This window comes from Sylvia atricapilla, chromosome 6 (genome assembly GCF_009819655.1).
Source record: "Sylvia atricapilla isolate bSylAtr1 chromosome 6, bSylAtr1.pri, whole genome shotgun sequence".
In the NCBI taxonomy this organism is placed as follows: Eukaryota; Metazoa; Chordata; class Aves; order Passeriformes; family Sylviidae; genus Sylvia; species Sylvia atricapilla.
This window is the reverse complement of record NC_089145.1, coordinates 50,443,655-50,464,143: the sequence shown is the minus strand read 5'-3', so window position 1 is coordinate 50,464,143 and position 20,489 is coordinate 50,443,655. Positions and strand designations below refer to the sequence as shown.

Sequence of the window (20,489 nt, the reverse complement as noted above, 5' to 3'; positions counted from 1 at the left end):
CTAAGCTGCTTGTTTCCAGTCTTTATTCTGTGCAGAGTGATTTTCAAATGCAAATCAGTATTACATTATTCTAGTGATAGCTTTAAACACTTATCTATAGGCTATTAACTGCTCTTGATGCTTTTCAAAGCTTCCACTACCTCAAACAGAGGAGAGAGGCCAGTCTTGCTAATTTATCTGTTGTTTTCAGTTCTGGAGAGCTGAAGTCAAAATCTGTAACTCTGCACTTTCTAAATACGCAACAGAGACACATAATCTTCTCTTAAGAACAAAAAAGTTCAAACCAACAGTGACAAAAGAATAGCGGAAAACTGACTGTCAGAAAAATAATGCACAGGACTCGCAAAGATCTCTCCAGAGATATGAGGAAACTGCGGAAAGTACGAATTAGTCAAAAAAAATGCACAGATGCTTAGGCACCAGAGTGTATCAGCTTTAATGACATCTTAATTTTAGCATCTGCTTGGAATCTGATTTGTCAAATTCAGAGAAGTACTGCTGCGCAGAACAGTGGAAGGTGCTGTTGTTTCTAATCTTGAAAACTGGCAAAAAACCCCTGGGAGAAATAATGCTTCATTCATAACAGCAAGCCGATACTCAGCATGCTGCTAAACCCCACATATTGTTCTGCTTATACAGCAGCAGCCACTTTCTCTATAAATGGTATCAAAAACTTTCGGAAGAAGTTTTAATGACTGAGGAAGCTTAGTATCTATAAAGTACACTAGACACAATTACAATAGCATGGCCTCAAAACAGGATGTAAAGACACTGGTTTCCTACAGAAATATTAGATCTTTACATGAGGGTGAGGAAACTGGGCTTCTTATCTGGGTGTTTCCTAAGAACAAAACTTCCCCCTTTCCCCACTTTGTTTCTGTCTCCAGCTTTTGGGACATTGACTGCTGAGGTTCTTGGAAATGTTTCTGTACTTATTTACACATGTGGTAAACTGCTGAAAAGACTCATTCTTAAAAAATGGAATAATCCATACACATGTAATTGTGAAACCAGATTTCTTTTGCTTTGTTTCTAAAATCAGTGAGAACAAACTTCAAGACACAGACTGTGGAGAACTATATGTCTGTAGAGGACAGAAAGAAAGTGCACAGAGAGGTCTGGAGTTTAGAGAAACCCCACATAATACAGCACAGAATTAAGAGAAGTTGTAATGCTTGGAAGGGAAGAAAAAACCCAAACAAGAACTGAGAAAATGAACTAACATCAGTGAATATACTGATTAAACTCTTTTGGGTCAATAGTTAATACCTGAACAAATATTATTCACAAACAACACTAACTCAGTGACTACAGCCATCTGGTTGTAGTGGTAAAACATATGTTAAAATATATACATGCTACATATACATTGTTTGATTTTTTTTAAAACATTGTCTTTAAGGTGATGATACAGGGATGGAACTATCTTCTAATGTTAGATCAATCTCCAATAGCCTGGAAACATTTATATGGAAAAAAACTCTGAGAGGAACTCAATATTCCCCTCACCTGAAACAAAAGAATGAGAAATGTAGAAAGAGAAATGTAAATAAAATATGCTTTTATTATATTTACTATATATAAAATTATATATTGTAGTATATTCTGTAAGAAATACATTTTAAAACTCACTAAGAGCTCACATACATCGTCCTCTCTACAATGAAACTTCATGGGTAAACTCTGTCCTTATGGCTACCCTGAATAAAGTTAATTATGACATTAATTGTTAGGAATTTTTAAGCACTCATTTTGAGCTATACTTCCTTGGGCTAAAATAGAGCTAAAAAATTATGTTGAATAGAAAGACTTGAGAAAGCTCTAAAAAAGTACCCAAAACTTAGATTAGGTTTGCATTAAATTTCTGGAGGAAGGAAAAAGTTTTCAAATTTAAAAATGCAAAATTTGTGAGAGCTGGCTCAAATGGTAGTTTTTACTTTCTATCTACTGTTGTTCCAATTCACCTCTCAGAACAGCCTGTAAGTCTTGAACACAAACATTAAGATGAATTAGGTTGTCTCATCTCACATTTATCAAACTTACCTGACATATTTTTTCCCATATTTCATCACAACCTGCTTTTTCTTGAAAGCTAAGTGCCAAATCATAATTTTCAGCTTCAGACCACACAATCAAGGTATCCTTTAAAGAGAGGAAGAGTATTTTCAGGCAATATATTTCAGACTTTATTAACCTAAATAGTGTTTAAAGAGTAAAATTTTATAATAAAACAACCTGACACCTAATTATGACAGGACAGTATTACAATAAAAACACGACCACAACAATTCATATTTTTTTTACGTTTATATGATTAAAAACATTCCTGCATAAATCAGAATAAAGAAGTTCCAGAAAGATATCAGAAGTTTTCATTTTTACTTCATGTGACCGTAATTCTGTAAATCTCAAGAAGTTTGACCTAGAAAATGCACTCCCATCTCAATGTATTCTCTAATTAAATACAGTAACAAAAGCAATAGGTTTTGTGGGGATTTATATTGGGTTTTTTTTAAATCTTTCAGCTGGACTGCACACAACTGTTCTTTTCCTATAGGATCAAAGTTATACAATATATTTGTCCATTTTTGTAGGTAGGCCCCAGAAGACACTCTGCTAATGCACATAACAGATGTTTAAAAGCTATTCCTAAGATGGCTACAAACTTTAAAGAAGAGGAACAGCACAGTTCACTGCCGGGGACTACACACATCCACTACACAGATCCACGCATAAGAGTTTCACTTATTCCAAACTACAGTTCTGGAAGGAAGGCTGGCCCTAGATTTCTAGAAATTACTTGAAACCATGCTTAGCTGTGCTCACTTCCCAGACACAGACGAAGTTCTCATCTACTTACTAGAATAGTTCAAGAGTTTATCAGAGCCCTCATACTGCATGCAAAACCAATATATGAAAGTGGAAGCTGATGCTGCAAACAGCAATGTCACACACACTGACAGGGTATTTGATGAAGTAGTTTACAGAGTGTATACTAAATAACTCTTAGAATAACTAAATAGAAAATAAAACTAAATCATTAAAAGAAGAAAATAAAATCAATGTTGTTTATGTGTACTGAATGAAGTTTTATTGTTAGTCTTTTATCTTCCTGTAACAGCTGAAATATAGCGACAGTAAATACACACAGCTCCATGAAACTGCATTATTTCAGCCAAAGTGCTAAACCATGCATTCACTCACTAGGACAAGAGATATAAGAATTTTTCTTATACTTAAAACCACAGAATTTCTACTTCATTAAGTACAGATTTTGCTTAGAGTGATATTAAAATGAATACTGACAATAGAAAAAACCTTACATTTAGATTTGATATGCACTTACTAGAAAACCTTAAACTAAACTATAATCTAAACAGCACAATCAGCCAGCTCCAATGGGTTTGTCAAGCAATACAATATAATCAATTTGCCATTACCAGAGCAGATATACTGCTTCAGAGGTACTAATGGCTTTACCTTGTAAATGGCAAATAGTTTACCTTTTCCTTTTCCAAAGGGTTGAGGAAGAGGTGGTACACAGAAGAAAGGGATTTAGGAAGACCACCTCCAAAATATAAAAGGAAGAAAAAAACCATAATTAATAGTTTATTCTCTACAAGACAGGTCATGGAGCAAATTCTCTGGTAATAACAGATTGACAGCACCTGGTACTGCTGACTCCAACAGAGAAAAGAAAGAAAAAGAAAAAAAAAAAAGAAAAAAAAAAAATCAGTTTGCAAAACCCTGAAAACTAAAGGTCCCCAAAAAAGAGGTCTTTTTCTTTACCATCTTTTAAAATCAGTATGTACCTTACTGCAATTTAAATGTAGGTATCAGCTTCAAATTCTAATACATTTTTCTCTCTCCAACTGTATTTCAATTGCAGTAATGTTCAAGGCCACTCTCTCCTTAGCTTCACACTGAGTAGTGCTCATTTAATTAAAAAAGCCAAACAACCCTAACACCAAATTTTAAGTAGACCCTGGCAGAACTTGCAACATTCCCATCTAATTACACTTCCATCCAGCTGAAAGTGGTTAGACTTCTAAGCAAGTCATTTCCAAAAGACCAAAATGCATTTTCCTCTTGATAAAGAACACAACTAACAAATAGCGAAATGAATAAAAGAACACTGGTAAAGGCAGTGCTATTTACATTAACTGCTTAAGTTTAATAAACAAAAGCTCTAAGTCTCTGAATAAAATCCAGCAACAGATCAAGACAGATAAAGGCAGGCGGGCAGAGAAAAATTAAAGAGAAGACAGAAAGTTAAACCTGCTTTTGAAAATCACAGTCACAGATGTAGAGACGTGTATTTGGCCATAGCATAGCAATTTTTCTCTTTAGCAAGATCATCTACTACTAAACATGAAGTTCATATCTCCATACAGTCTGATTTTTTATTTCTTTTTTGGAAAACAATAAGAAAAATTGCTTAAAGGAATCATTTGAGCAGCAGAACAACCATCATCCAGTTTGTTTTATTCGTATTAGAAAAGTGTTTTCCAACTGCCAACATTAAAATTTGGAATTATTAGTGTCTGTTGTCATATCACACAAGGGTTTCATATATTATGGTTCCTCAACAGAACTTTATCAATTGCTACTCTCTCAGTCTTTAGTAAACTGTATTTGTTTGTACAACCTTTCTTGCAGCAAAAGACTTTTAAAAAGAAAACACGAAACAAAAAGCACTTCACTCTGTTGTATAATATACAGTTTTGTTTAACTTTAAATTCAGTGTTAAATGCAGACAGATGTGACTAGAATTTCATTCTGTTAAAAGAAAAGTACAAGATGTACACATGTATAAAGAAATGACTGAAGGAAATTCTAGATGGAGTTAAAGATAGAAGAACACGCAATGACAGTCTACTTTCTGTTTATTTTATTGAAAGAAATCTTCGTACATGCTTGATCTGACATTTCCTCAGCATAAGTTGAGTCCACTAACGACTCTGGATCTCTCAGCTACAGTATTGAAGTATCTATTACTTCCAAATGTCAAACATTTCTTCTTGAGACTCCAGAAAGCAACTGGTATTTCTTAAGAATGCCTCTTCCATTCAAAAAGAAAACAGGAGTAAGGATAAATACGCTTAGTAATAGTGGCTGTTGGATACAGGTAAGGAGATAAGTCTTGCACATTACATCTTGATGAGCTTAAAATCTTCAATTTCATTTGATTCACAACAGCAGTTCTGGCTCAGCTGGATCAAAAACATGTCCTTGATACATTTCTTATCTGTTCTTTGTAAACAATTAAAATGTGAAACAGCAGTATTAAATCACAGCTACACTGTGTTAACTATCACTAACCTGGACAAAGGTTTTATTATTGAAGGATCTTATACTGAGCTCTCTGCAAGAACCTCAGCATTCTAGCTCCTCGTATTCTCCAGATGCATCACAGTTCTTGGCAAGATCTTTTTTAAACAGGATGAGAATCAGAAGCTATTTATGTAGAGTTCACGACCTTATTCCAAGATTGAAAAATCATTTGCTGCTTTGCAAATAAACCCCTTTTGACAGTAGTGCCAGTTGGATACATCAGCACTATCTTAGCCCATACAAAATTTGCTGTATCCTTAGGACCATTTATATGAGTTTGTTTTCTGTTACAATAGTGCTCATTATGACTGTGCACACAAAATAAGGAATTTTTTTTTAATTAATCAAAAGTTTTAGGTGACTTATGTACTCAACATTCCCATAAGGAAGTATCAATCACTTCTATCAATGGAGGGTAACTTCGTACACTCTAGTCCTTGTAAGGGCACAACCCAAGGCAAGAATTCACAATATAATTGGTGATTCCTGTGCAGCTTCTCTCTCTGCTGGCTGCATGAAGCAAGTTCTGGTTAGTTAGAGGCTCTCCAGAGGCACTAGAGTGTGCTACAGTTTTATTTGAGACATCATGCCTCAGAAGCTAACCTGCAATAATTTAACCCAGGAAACAGCAGCCACTGCACTGAAGAAGGATAGGGTTTAGTATCTACAACCCTACGACTTTTCATTTTTTTTTTTAAATATTGCAAAAAGGCTTCTGACTTCCCTTAAGAGTAAAAAGTTTTTGATGCACACTATCAGTCTAAAGTTCTTGCCACAGCACTCACTAAAGGTCAACTTTTATTAGACATGAAATCAGTTTTATTTAATTATTAGAAAGTTGATTAGTAGGTGTCTTGTACAGCACTCACACAGATCTCCTAAGAGACCTTGGGGATTTCATCATGAAGAATTTCAGAGCAACTAATACTCAGGATTTGATTGTGGTATGATTAAATTAACAAAACTGTTCCTGTTTGACAAATGAGCTCTCAGTACTGTTCACGTCCAGGGACAAGTCTTCTCCATAGCTCCAAAACATTCTCTTGGCAGCTCTATGAGACTGAATCTACACTCAAGTAGCGATGCCCTAAATTAGGTAAGTATTTCATAAATTCTTGCTTTCAGCCTTAAAAAGCAAATTAATCTCTTCCTATTAGCCCTCATACTGTTCAGGCTTATGACACTTTCCTGGTCCATGCAAGATTCAACACAGCCAGGCTGTTTCTTCCCATCTTGGACTGCCTGATTGCTAGTTCCTTATCTAATTCCTTTGATTGTTTACAGACACAGACACTTCCCTGGACATCCAACCCACTTTTCAGCATCTTGCTATCTAAATATTTGCACTCAAAAGTACAGTTTCATAATTCCAAGTTTCTCTTTATGAAATAAACTGCTTGCACTACCCAGACTTTTAAAGTTAAATATAGAGTCAGTGGGGTAGGTCATGGAAGAATCTTCAAGCTAAAAAAACCTGGATATGTAATATCTGTAATAATGTAATATAAAGTTTCAATTCTGTGTTTGGTTTCCTGCACTTTTTCACCCAGAACCTAGTTATTTGGATGTGCTAGCCATTTATTAAATAAACTGATCAACATGCCAAAGGCATACTCAGATTGTGTTCTACTAGCTTCTGTGAAAGCTCAACAGTCACACACAACTTTTCACTAAGTGATTTCATAGCTGCATTCCCATGAGTCACACGGAATAAAATCAGTTTATTAATTCTGCAGCAGAAACTTGACTTACTGGCCATACTCAGCAACAGCACAAAAATCATAACACACACGAAAGCAGACATGAAGAAAAAGAAACATGTTAATTTCAAATAGATGAACCAGCCCACCCCAAACCCAGGAGCAGCCCACCCTTCCCCTCATTTATTCCCTCACCCCACAAAGCCACACACTTTTCCTTACTATCTTAGCTACAATATGCACAAATTTTATTGAAATAGTTTCACTGCTGGCTTGCTCGTCATGACAGCAAGGGTAGGAAGTTCATTTTCTCTAAGCAGTCAGTGCCCTTTTGGATACTTTCAAAACTTGGCTTTTTTATTAATCAGTCTGCTCTCCACTATTGAAGGACGGCCACCTTCAAGTTCCATAGCTAGTAGACAGTACTCTGGCTGAATTTTAGCTTTTTATTCTTGTGAGGAACTGAAAAAGAGACTGCAAAAGCAAAGGACACAAGACATCTCCAGGGCAGAGGCAAGAATCTGTAGGTGGAAGCTGTAAATAACACAAGTCTTTCTTGTATCAGAAAGGGATGCAATACGTACTTACTTCATCACTGTGCTACAGGATGCACTTGGATGCATCTAACAAAGCTGAGGATACAAGTCTTTACTGTTCTATTTTTAAAGCATTGCCAAAGGATACTGAAAAGCTATACCCCAGTCCACACCCGTATCAGGTTTCTCCCTAGATAAATGCTATGTGTATAATGGGATTTTTAATCACTTAGAGCTGCACAGGAAGAGGTGTTGTCCAAATATACTAGTGCAATTATTCATTTTCTGAATAAGGATCACTTTTTTAAGAACACCATCTTTGTCATTAACATTCTGTGAAATTTCAATGCCTTAAACCCCCCAACCCACAATATCTTCTGCCTTTACTAGAATATTAAGAAAACAACCAACAACAGAAGAGAAAAACTAAGTGTTCCACATGTGACCCAGCAATGCCTTGTATAATTAAATTCCACTTACTAAACAAAATTTACTTTTAAGGTGAATGCTACTACTTACCCAGTAATTAAATCCAGTAATATTCCATGGCAGAGTTATAGGACCATTATTGTAACATTTTTAAATAAAAATGCCAACAAAACTTAACGTACAGCTGTGAACAAGAATACCAATCAGGTCTTCATGTGGCTGTACTGTGCAAATTTTGCTTTTTCTAAAGAATTTTCTGCCTAAAAATACTACTTTAACATAAGAAATTTTTTTGAGCTACAGGACATTAGTTTCTCAAGTTGTTTTCCTTCTAGCTTTTCTCCCTCATATGGCTTCCTTTCCTCTAGTTCTAGTAGAAATAGTGATGAGTTTGCCAGGAAGTGCACAGTTCAGAGCATCAATGAACTTCTGCTATGTTGCAGAATCAGATACATAGACCTTTCTTTTTGAACATGGAAGAAAACAGCTCTTCATTGTGACAGACTGATTTATTTGACTACTGAAAAGGTAGTCAAAAGACTGTCTCTGAATTTCATGCCTTAATGAATTATTTCAAACCTCCAGGTGGCAGGTAAGTCTGCAAAGACCGGGAACTAGACTATGCAAACTGAAGTACCTCAGGCTGATGTATGAAAAATGAATCCCAGAGCTGGACTTAAAATCTCTCAAGGAATCTTTGTCTCCAAAGGCAGAAAGTTGTATTTACTACCACAAAGGGCAGTCACTGCTTTCAACACTAAATACCAAGAAATATAAAGCAGACAAGTGGGACAAAATCATACTACAAGCTGAGCTTCACAGGTATAGTTTTTGATGGGGTTTTGTTTTTGGTGGTTTGGTTAGTTTTGTTTGCTTTAGTTTCCAAGGGAACAGAGGCAACAAGGCAAACTGGTCCTCAGGTCTTCACACTAGTCTTTGATTAATAATTATCTAAGCTATGCAGTTATTAAAACACACACATAAACCATGAGACTGCATAATTTGTGACATCAACAATTAATGAGACCATCTACTTCAAACTAGCACTAACATCAGCATAGGTAGAAGTTTCTTTAACCAGTGGAAAGACCTCAGTGTTTATCACAAATGTATCTATCCATACTTTTGTTGAAGGATCCAAAGCAACTGCCATAGCAAGGCTCCCCAAGAGCTTAGTACACATTCTCTCTCCTTGCTTCCAACCACGGATTGTTTCAGTCAGTCCAGTAAAAGACTGTTTCTTCTTTCAAGCCTCATGTCAGCCTAGACAAAAGTCATAACTCATCCATTTATTCCATTAGACATTCTAAGCGCCCACAAGCTGTATGCTGCGTCATGGCAGAAATGGATGTGCTGCTATGTGTCCCTTAAAATACCATGGAGGTTCACCCTCACAACAAAATTCTGAGACAAAAGCCTGGTAAGAACATAACACTACACAGCTACTGCGAAACTTTAAGTCTTAGATTTCTGAGAGGTTTTTCTTGAAGTCTTCTAAGGGCAACTAACAACAGCAGGCAAGCTCAGAAGGAAGTCTTCTATCTCAGGCTGTGATTTCACTGGGTGAGGTGACTTAAATGGCCTTCCGCAGGCAAAAAAGAAAGATCTCACTCACTCTTCCATCTCAGTTCCACAAGTGAATCTTGTGTAAGGTGGTTTGAAAGTTCTGCCAGCACAGAGAGTTACCAGTTTTTGAAGATGGATTTAAAGTACCAAGTCGATTTTCTTGTGGTTTAGTAAGTTTAAGCCATTCAGAGTTCTAGAAGCAGAGCTGGAAAAAAACCTACTCTTTCTTTCAGCTGCTAAGCTCCAAGCTTTGCTCACATGGAATCAGGTTTAAACTCTAAACTTGCCTTTTATTAAGGGAAAGAATAAGCAGGCCTCATGAAAGAGAACAGGCTACAGAGCAGATTTAATACACACACCAAGAAACATTTGGTATTTCTAAGGCTGGGAGTGGAGCCCCATATTCAATCTACATTAGAAACTGGTTGGCTTAAATAATATGAACAAACCACCTGCAAATATAAATTTAATATAAATATAAATCTATGCAGCATTTGAAAGCTTTAAAAACAGCACTTCGTCTCCAGCACAGAAAACATACAGTGCTGTTCCAATGAGACAGATTCATGTCAGTTATTTTTATTTCTCTAACCATGTTTTCACAATGACCAGAACAATTTATGCAGCACTGCATTACAATATATGTCTGACCAGAGTAGGAAACGCTGTTACACTGACTGGCATGTGTGGTGGTTTGCACACATCTTGCAATTTTCTGTCCACTTGAAACAGGTTTCATGTCTGATGTGGCATAAAGCCAATTGACACAAAACTCACCCCTTCAGTGCTCTTTAACTGAATTAAACCAGCAAGGCAAGTTTATACCAGATCAGTACTTTATGCCATAGAGCTGTGAAATAGTCAGTGTCACTTCAGGAACTTAAAGCTCAAGTTACTGTATCACAGAACCATGACCTCAAGCTAATCAGGATTACAGCTAAAATTTAGTCCGCTTAGCATTTTCCCTTAATCCCTGGAATTGGTTCTCCAAACCCACACTGGCCTTATCAGTTGTTCAGTATGGGCTGCTTATACAGTGCATTATATCAAGAGACAGATACAGGTTAAATTTTTCAAGGAAGGGTATTTTTAGCCCATACTGGTTCTCCTTATTCGGTTCAAAATGCAATCCTACAAACAGCTGCAGAGACACAACTACTGGGACTGCCTGTAAACAAAACAGTATGTCCATGCCTGTAATGAACTATTAAAGCTGAACGGCTGAAGAGTGTTTTAATACAATAACTGTACCTGACGAGATTTTAGAGGAGATTTTAAAAAGTCTGAGCCGACCAAACAGGCAACAAAATACAATCTGGTTCAGCATCTTTAAACCTGTAAGGGCAATTCCCAGCATCCATGAAAGAAGCACAGCAAATAAAGTACAAAACCTACACAGTTCACTTCTCACCCATCTCAGGAGCATTCTTTAGGGGCTCACAATGTATGGCCTAAACAATTGAAGCAATGTGCAAACTGAAGGTGAGAAGCTGCTTTTATTCTCTGAAGGACAGAATACTTTAGAGCAGCAGTAGTAACCCATACCCACCTTCCAAGTAAAAGACAAGGGTTAACACGTAAATAGCTTCAAAGCTCCCTAGTCTTTCCTTGAATAAAAATACATTTAAAGTTATAGCATCTGAACTATAAAGAAGAAAAAAGCCAGATGATACTAAGTTTCAGATACTATAACCCTCAAGACCTCAGTTACTTTGTGATTTTCCCAAATATGTTTTGACTGTCTCTTCAAAAGCAATTTCTGGTGCAAAACAGAGTGCAATTTACCTGTGTAACTTCAGCAAACGTGCAAAGAAATAGCATATGATCATGTAATGCACAAAAATGGTGCAAACTACTTCACCTATTTTTGGCACAAGAACATAAAATATAATATGCAATAGAGGCAAAAAAATTTACTAGTTTGCTACACTGTTGGTCGTATACTGTTAAAGACCCTGCCTTGAAACATGAGGAGAAGAAAAGTATGTTTACCTGTTGCTTCTGGTACGCAGTGTTCGGATTAATTTTGGACTCCAAAAGAAGAGAGCCTAGAAAAAAAAAGTTCCACTTATTTATATGTGTGCTAAAATCTTAATCTCTACATGAATTTTCTGATCATTCTTTCCTTGAGCAACAATAAGTCTCTTAACCCCTATCCTTGAGCTTTGCATTTCATTTGTCCCTCAGAGATATGGTTCACACAGTACAGGAAAATGCACTGAGGACTGAATTTTAAACTTTTCACATTCTGAGTAATGTTTTTCCCACATGATAAAGTCTGCGAGTCAGCAAATTGTATTTTGGGGATTACCTATGGTTGTTTTGTGTGAAAATTCTAACCATATGGTATTTGTTCTTAAAGGTTAACTAAAACAACTAAAACACTTATTTTCCTGGGAAGCATATCTAGAAACTAATGCTTAGAGCAGAGTAATACCAGAAATTCTGCTAATACCAGAAAACTTCACACAATAAACCTTGAAACAATGGTTTCACAGCAGGTTTTACTGATGTAAAACACAGAACAGCAATTCTCATGTCTGTGTCTTCTTTCCCCTCCTTTTGCATGTTAACATTCTTGTGTCACATTTAAGCAATCTGAATTGTTGATCTATGCAAAACCAACTTTTAACACCGATTTTATTCTTGGACCAATCACTTCCTCATCCAACTTGCTACTCAGCTGCACTAATGCCAGTGCATGACTTAAATTTACATATCTGCAGAGCTTCACTCAGCTTACACAAAGAAATAATGATAAATTAACTTGCACTGTTAATCAAAATTAAAAGGTAAGGCTGCAAGCACCCCTTTAAAGTGGCATTTCTCCATGCACTTACCTGGTTACACTCAGGATTTAAGAGAAGTGTTAACTTCTCAGTCCCATCACTATAGTTCTAAGGCAAATGTGTTACTAAAATATGGGCTGCTCTCTATCTGCTCATCCCCCAGCCTGACCCCGGTGCAGCACCTGGCACCTCAGGAGGCTCACAAGGGCCACTCCTCGGGCTGGTGCAGCTCCATGTGGATGGTACCCATCCCTCAGGCACAACCACACCACTGCAGCCTGCAAAACTGCTGACAGTGCACTCCATCCCTCTGTCTGACACTGATGAAGACGTTGGAATGGGGGAAGTGAGGAAGAGACTGAAGAACCAGACCACAGAATTTCACTTCATTGAACAATTACATAAATATCAGAACATTCCATTGTCTGATAAGACAAATTTCTACTACTTGACCAATTTAGAAGCTTTACCAATGATTTTTATATCCATTAGGTTACTATATATGTGATCATCAGATACAATTAAGTACTTTTTTCAAATTAATGTACCTGTGAAGGCTGCTTGTTCCTACTTTGTCTGTTGTTCTACAAGAGGCAGCCTTCACTAATGAAGAAGCTGTGACCCTATCTCAATTGCTCTTGGAGTAAAAGCTGTTTACAAACTCAGATACAATTCAATAACAAAACTGAAATAAATACCCCTCAAGGGAAAACAAAACACACAGAAAAAGCTCTCTTGCCTCAAGCCCAAACATATTATTCAGGGTTTTTTGAGTTTTTCCAGTTTTCTGACATGCACCAGCTCTGTTACCAAAGCGGCTTATTTGCTTAAGTGTGACTGCACAAGTAAAGAAAAGAATTATCACAAACCATAGAGCAGAACAGAGAAGGAAAACATCTAAGGTGAGGCTTACAGACAAATCCAATACATCACTCCTACTTTGGCTATAGTTCCACGCTTTGTATTTTGGGTTTGCATAATCATCATCAAAAACCAGCATCTCCTTTTCCATTACCATCATCAGATATACAGAGGCAGTTGCGCTTTCACAGTCCCAGCTTCTACTACACGAAGTTTTAGAATATTACTTCTGCTATTAAATTGGCTGACAAACTTCTAGAAAGTCTTTACTGTTGAGAAAAATTTAACACAAGTATGACCTAGAATCGTCTAAGAATCAAAAGCAATTTTATCATCATATTTTAATGGCTGAACACAGACTTAAAGACATGTAAATCCCAGCATTAGAAGAATATCATACGTAATTTGAATGCCATGTTTGACAAAATACTATTTAAAAAAAACTTGAAAACAATTGAATGCAGATACTTCATCTTCCAAGCTAGAAGCAAACAACAGAGAATGACTTCTTTACTAAACTTATGAAAAAAGAGCATTTCTTCTCTACTACACCTAATGTTTGCAGGAAGGACAAATCAAGCTTTTTAAGGCTTGAATTGCTTCTCACTACCACATGATTCAACTTATTTCTCACCATTTTGGACAACAACTTGAAAAATATTGATCTGGAGATAGAAATATCCAGAAGGGTAAATTGTGCTCTATAAGTAATAACTGCCCCAAATCCATCCTTCTGGAGAATACAATGCTCCATTTGTGCAATAACTTCCCCAAAAAGGGTTCAACAAGTCAAAGACCAGTGACTAAGCTATTAGTTTATTTCATACACTAATTTTTACAGGATCAGGGCCCTTACTGGTATGAGGCAATGTTAAGTCTTTGTTACTTGCATGAGGAAACCAGGCAGCAGTAACAGACACCTGAAACACAGATATGTTCTTTAGAAAAAGGTTATAGAAATACAACACACCACAAATAAACCTGCATTCAGAGTCCTTATCACTTGCTTGAGATGCTTTTGTCATAAGCATTACTTTCTATGTAGGTATTTTTCCATTGGTGCCATCCTAGAAAATGTTAAGACTATCCAGTCTACTTCATAAAAATACACCAACAAAATTTTATCTTCATTGACCCAATGACTCTAAGTGAAAGTTAGGTAAGACCTGAAAATTCACCTTAATGGAAGCTTAATGCTCCAAAACTATGAAGGTCTAGTTATTTTTTAAATTACAGCCTTCAATGAATTTTTAAAGGTAACTGCAAAACACTGGAGCCAAAAAGCAGTATCTGAAGCCACCTACAAAGACAACCCTCTGACTTGCAGAATTCTGTTACCTGCCATTGCAATGCAATACAGCACAGCTGGGGTTTTGTTAGCAGAAAACACCATTCTGTGCTGTAGAAGCAATGTGTGTATAGGGAAAGACTTGCTCAAAAGAGATTACATACAGATATTCGATGCTATTTTCAATTCTATTTAGAGACATCAAATATCCCAATTCAACAGTCTTAAACAGCAAATTTGCAGCTTTGTTTACAAATCTGCACATGGAGGAGACCAGTTAATCTGGAACACTGCTGCTCTCCCACCAAACTGTTACACGGAGCCTTCCTCAAAAGCAGAAAAAAAAAAAGTGCTGCTCATTACACCTCACCAGTACAAACATGTTTACATTTAAATGGAAGTTTCAGTTCAAGAGCTATTTCTTGCAAGATGCACACAGAGGTTTAAGTTCTGCTGCAACTGAATCAGAGAAACTAATCCACAGAAACTCAAGAAACAGTTCCAACTGGGGCCAGCAAAGTGTTCTACAATTCCAAGAGAATATTCCTCAGTCTAAGACACTTCTGGAGGGTCAAACCCAAATATTAAGCAAAGTGGAGAACCAGGAAAAAAGAAACAAAAAAACCCCCAGTCATCTTCCCCCATGCTTTTTTTTCATTTTGATCTAAGATAAATGCTGTGCTGCTTGCCTAAAAACAAGCCAATAAAATCAGTCCTTTGAGTTTGAACAAGGTAAAAAACTTAGGCCAAGTTTTGCCTAAGCCTGCTCGTTGTACAGGTTTACTGATACCTGGAGAACAGAAACAGCAATGGTAGGTGCTTGCCCTGGGGCAGACTTATTAACATCCAGACTTCAGAAGCACCAAACTACAACTTCTGAGTGAAAATTACGAGAGTTCCTAAAAGACAGCTCACAAATATGGCCTGTAATGGAGGGGTTAACTTTCACTTGTCAAAAAAGTTTAGATACAGGATGAGAAAGTTTTAATTAAAGGTTTAAACTTTCAAATTAACAGAAATTAATTGAACAGAAATGTTCACTTTAGAGGCCACTTCAGTCATCTGGGCTCAGAACAAAAAGAAGGTGATCTGAAACCATGCAGTAAACCCCAAAAGCAGAAAAACATTTTGAGAGTAAGGCAGGCCCCAGTGGCCTAAAATACCATGTCAGAAATGGGTAAGAAATCAAAGGCTTCTGATTACACACAAACTCACATTGTGGGTGATAATTTGTAAGAAGGTATTTCAGTCTTGCTCTGCTGCAATTCAAGTAGAATATATTACAACTAGGAACCACACAGAGAAACTTTTCAGGTTTTAAATAAAAAGTGAATAGCTTTCTGACTGTAAAAAAAAATACAATTTCATGCTTCAAAACATAATGTACTTGATACAAAAGCAGTTTATGGTATTTATGTTCTAAAATTGATTATTCCAAATTGTCTGCAATAACTCTTTAACAGTTTAGTGCCTGGCAACATGCGACATGCAGCTAGCAACATGACTCACTCATCTACTCAAAATTATTTTCTTTTATGATGGTGTTAAACACCAGGACAAGTTAAAAAACCACTCCTACAGATAAAACCCCCTTTTACCCAGTTCTTATTCCTCCAATTACAAATGACAGATTACATTGGACATGGCATACTAATTGTAATTCCCTTATCTGAACACCCTGACTGCTATAAAACCTCAACCACTTGTAAATCAGGCTACAACACCAAGTCAAAGCTGCAAAATCCAGAGAGTGGACCATGTGCTCGTCCACATGGTCAGCCAAAGAAACCACTGAGAAATCTGCTGTGGGTCTGTGCCTGGCCAAACTGGCCCTTTAACAGGAGTGGGAATTTCCCACACACATAAGGAACTCCTGCTCACATCCCCAGGACCTCCCCTACTCAGGAAATGGAGCCTTCACCTTCAGGCAGATCCTGAGGTCTTCTCTCAGCTTCCTGCAGTAAGTCATTAGAACATGCCAGTGTGCACAGGATGAATCTCAGCTCAAAGTTTAGGAAAAGCTGCTTTAGAAATGCAGGAAGGAAGAAGCTTCATTGTGGAAAGAGGAGGAGCTGACAAAGAAAGACAATACAAGAATGCAATGGAAACACGGAGGCAAATGGTGTACAGGTCGGTTCCTACTACTTGTATGTCTTTGTTAACTGGGAAAAAGTTAAAAATCACAGTCAGCTATTTCATTTAGTTAAAAAGGCATGCAAGAAAACACAAATTATGGGTATAAAACACAGGTATGGCATTTCCTTTTTCCAAATCATTTGCTCATATGTAAAAACAACTATTTGCCTTCAAAAGTAGCCCACAAACAATAGACACTGGGAGTAAACAGAGTATAAATCAAATTTTATGAGACATTTACACTAGCAAGTTAGAAAAACTAGCCTATTAATAGAGTGCACATTTACCCAGGGCTGATATTACCCTACTATATTAAGAACTTTCACTCTGTGTATTATTCAATACTTTGAAGTACAAAGTACACAGTTTGAGGGAAGTCTAAAGTGAATGTGCTACCAAATAAACATCTGTGTATTAGGTGCAATTAGAGAGTTTGTGGCAGTTCTGCTCTGATTAGAGTATATTAGCTATGCAAGATCAAGCAATGACTTAATTTTAGTTTTTATACCAATTTGTATCTTTCTTCTTACAGATGTTCATTTACAAGTGAGCTGGCAACAACAGTCCAGCTCAGGTTCTAATCAGGCTGAAGCACACATATCCCACTGAAAGTTAACAAATGGATTTTAGTTCAGATGAGCTATTTCTTCATAAGCAGGTTAGAACGGCAGTTATTTTATTTTCTAAAAAAAAACCCCAAAAAAAAACCACAAACAAAAACCCAAAACAAAAAAACAGAAAATTTTTCATGTACAGGAGACATAACACTTTTTAAATCTGACCCCAACAGCCATGCAGGCAGTCAGGACAGTGACAAAACATACTGTAAAAATTAGCCTAAAAATTTAGTGATAAAAGAAATTTAGTGATCTTTTTAATCCCCTCCTCATGCTGAAACTATTATTTAAAACTTTTAAGCTATTATTTAAAAATTTATTTCCATTTTGAATGTTTTTTCCTGCACTGTGAAGTTGCTCAAGGTTTAAATGCATCTTCCTCACTGTAAAATAAATAAAAATCAGGTGTCAGTTTAACCTTTTAAAATATAATCAAGAAACTACAAGACCTCTCTGGGAGCTTATCAGAAGCTCAATTATTACCAAAATCCTTCTTGGATGACTGATTCGTCCATATCAGTTTATTATCTTCGCTGTAGAGATTACATACTGTGTAGCTGAGCAGAACTTTCTCAAAAAGTAAGGATTAATGATTCTCAAGTTGCTTCTCATCCTACTTCCTACAATGAAAAAGCTTAACAAATAAAATTACAAGGTCTGTTGACAGTCACAAGCTACAACTAGATCTACAAGTCACTAAATACAGTAGCCATACATCTGATGAAGTAGTAAGTCATGCACTGACAGACTTTAAAATGTTACAAGCTTGATACTGTGAAGTACACATTTTAAAATCTCTGACCGTAGCAGTCATGAACTCACTTAACCAACAGCCAAGACTAGCCCAAACATGTAGCTACAGGGCTAGATATCACTACCTAACATATAATACTGACATATGTTGCCAGAAAAACGAGAAAGAAGTTGATAATCCCTGATTTTAAATTTATCTTCAGGAAGACCTAGAACTGCTGAAGGACTGAGAATTCCCATTCTCATTAAAAAAAAAAAAAAAAGGCATCTCTGAAAATGCTGTTCTATTACATTGTCTTTATTACCATCACCGCACTTTGAAAACCGTTAATAGCTGTTTGAATTTCTTACAAAATTCTAAAAGCTACCAAAGAAAAGGGCAGGTGGAAACAGAAAGGTGTTAGCCATCCAACGATCTTCTATAAACAAACACTAAAAATCTAAGTTTTGAACAACTTTCATGAGGGGATCTCGCTTCCAGAAACATCCAGCGATCAGTTTTGAAACCAGACCCGTAGATATCCAAACCCATGCAAGATTTACAACGAGACCCGAACGCATTTTGCATGCGACACCGTGTCCTCAGTAAGTGCCTACTATGCTTGCACTTGGTGGCAATCTTCTGTTGCTTTCACTTGGCCTAGCACGAATGAACCCCGGTTAGCGCCTGCTTGCTTTTAGGAATACCGTTTGAATTATGCAGCAAAACATTAAGGCAACAGACACAAAGCTACACCCAGTTCCTTTTCTGGGCAGGACGAGGAAAGACTGTACCTTCAGCCGTACACACTTACCATCACTCTCTGCCCTGACTAGCAGGGACATGCCCTTGAGCCTCTCCACGTAGCAAGAGGACACATGCCCTGTGCCTCGATCATCCCACTGGCGGTCCTCATTTAGCGTGTAAACCTTCACCCTCCGCCGGGTGTCCGTCATCCTGCCGCCTGCCACACCGCAGCCACCACTCTGGCCTTCAATCGCTGGGGGAGCAGAGGGCTGCTCGGGGGCCAGGCCCCCCTTAGGGAAGGGGAGCGGGAAAGAAGGGAGCAGCCCCACACGGGCACGCCAAGCAAGCTCTTCTTACTCCTCTTCAGCGCCCCGACGGGATCCTCATTATCGAGGGTAACGGAGGATTGGGGGAGAGGGGGAAACAAGAGGTGAAGATGCGAAAAGGGGAGCTGCTCCTTCAGGTACAGTCAGACGCTGCACAAAAGGCAAGTAAGCCTAGGCAGGGAGAGCCGCAGAGAGGACAGAGGCTCTTTGCGGGGCGAAGGGCAGGCAGAAGGAGCGGTGAAGAAGGGATCCCGGAGGAGAAGGGGCTCCACGGTAGTAGAAGCAGCGGCGGACTGCAGCTGGCCCAGCGTGACAGGAGCAGGCGCTCCTGTAAGCCGGAGCCCTGCCGAGGAAAACGGGGGGAAGGCTGGTGAGGCCGGAGGGGATCAGAGGAAGGGAGGCAGGCGGGAGAGGGGCCGCTCGCCCTGGCCTGTAGCCCGGCTCTATTGTGCAGCAGCTGCCCAGGCCCGAAGCCCCTCGCTCGCCGTCCGTCAGCGCGGGGCTCCAAGGAGCCGCCCTCCTTCCCGCCCGGGCTGCCCGGGCCCTGCGGACGCTGCTCGTCCCGGGACGGGTGAACGGCCAGCCGAGCTCAGCGCCCCGTCTTCCCCATGGGCTCCGGTCGCAGGCGGCGGCTTCACTCCCAGCCTGGCTCCGCCGCCATGTTCTTCTTCCTCCTCCTCCTCCTCCTCCTCCCGGTGCTGCGGCGTCTCAGTCCCGACTCCCCAGCGCGCCTTGCGACGTGGCTGCGCTTCCAGGCGTTCGGCGGCCCGGCCGGCAGAGAAACGCTGTGCCCTGCGGAGGGAGGGGGCGATCGGCAGCTGCTGGTGCGGCCCGGCTCCCTCCGGCCCCGGCTCCACCTCAGTCACTGCACGGCCGCCATCTTGGTTTCACCTCTCACTGGAGGCGCGGGGTCTCCCAGCCAGCGGCTGCAGGGGCCGCCCGCCGGCATTTAAAGGGCCAGCGGCCCCGAGCTGAGGGCGCGCATGCGGCTGCGGCCGCGCCGTTACCGCGGGCCTGGGGCAGGCGCCGGCGGACCCCGGCTTTGTGCCTTTCCTCTTTTATTTTTTCCCTTCCTGTCATACCTTGCCGAGTGATACCGAAGTTAAACAGCTTTTGGTTGAATATCTGTTGGATCTCTGCAGTCATAGATGGGATCAAAGAATTTCAATAACAAACAGGAGCTGTCGAGGCTCCGCTTCTGCCGCTGCTGCCAGCCCCTGAGCTACGTTTGACAGATTTCTCTAAAGTATGTGAAAACACTGGTGCGTTTGGGACCCCACTGGCACCGCTGCATAAGAGAGTCCATTTCACAGTACATTCTAGATCCACAGTGTACCTGGGAGCTCACTGCAATATGTACTCTGTTATTTTATGCTTTTGAACAAATCCTGATACTCATTTATCAAAAGTGAGTATTATTGAGGGTG

The 20,489-nt window shown here is 38.9% G+C and overlaps 1 protein-coding gene across 2 annotated transcripts in view; it reads right to left on the bottom strand.

Annotated features, from left to right (window-relative positions):
* PPP4R3A (protein phosphatase 4 regulatory subunit 3A) overlaps positions 1-19,970 on the bottom strand; it is a 41,659-nt gene extending 21,689 nt beyond the window's left edge. The window contains exons 1-3 of one of the 2 annotated variants that reach the window (XM_066321911.1): positions 18,804-19,970; positions 11,558-11,613; positions 2,044-2,142 (exon numbers count right to left, since the gene is read on the bottom strand). In XM_066321911.1, the coding sequence (XP_066178008.1) occupies positions 2,044-2,142; positions 11,558-11,613; positions 18,804-18,945 (297 nt within the window). In that variant the 5' untranslated portion in view covers positions 18,946-19,970. The remainder of the gene's footprint in view (positions 1-2,043; positions 2,143-11,557; positions 11,614-18,803) is intronic. The other variant, XM_066321912.1, reaches the window with a different exon arrangement.
* Positions 19,971-20,489: the final 519 nt, after the last annotated feature.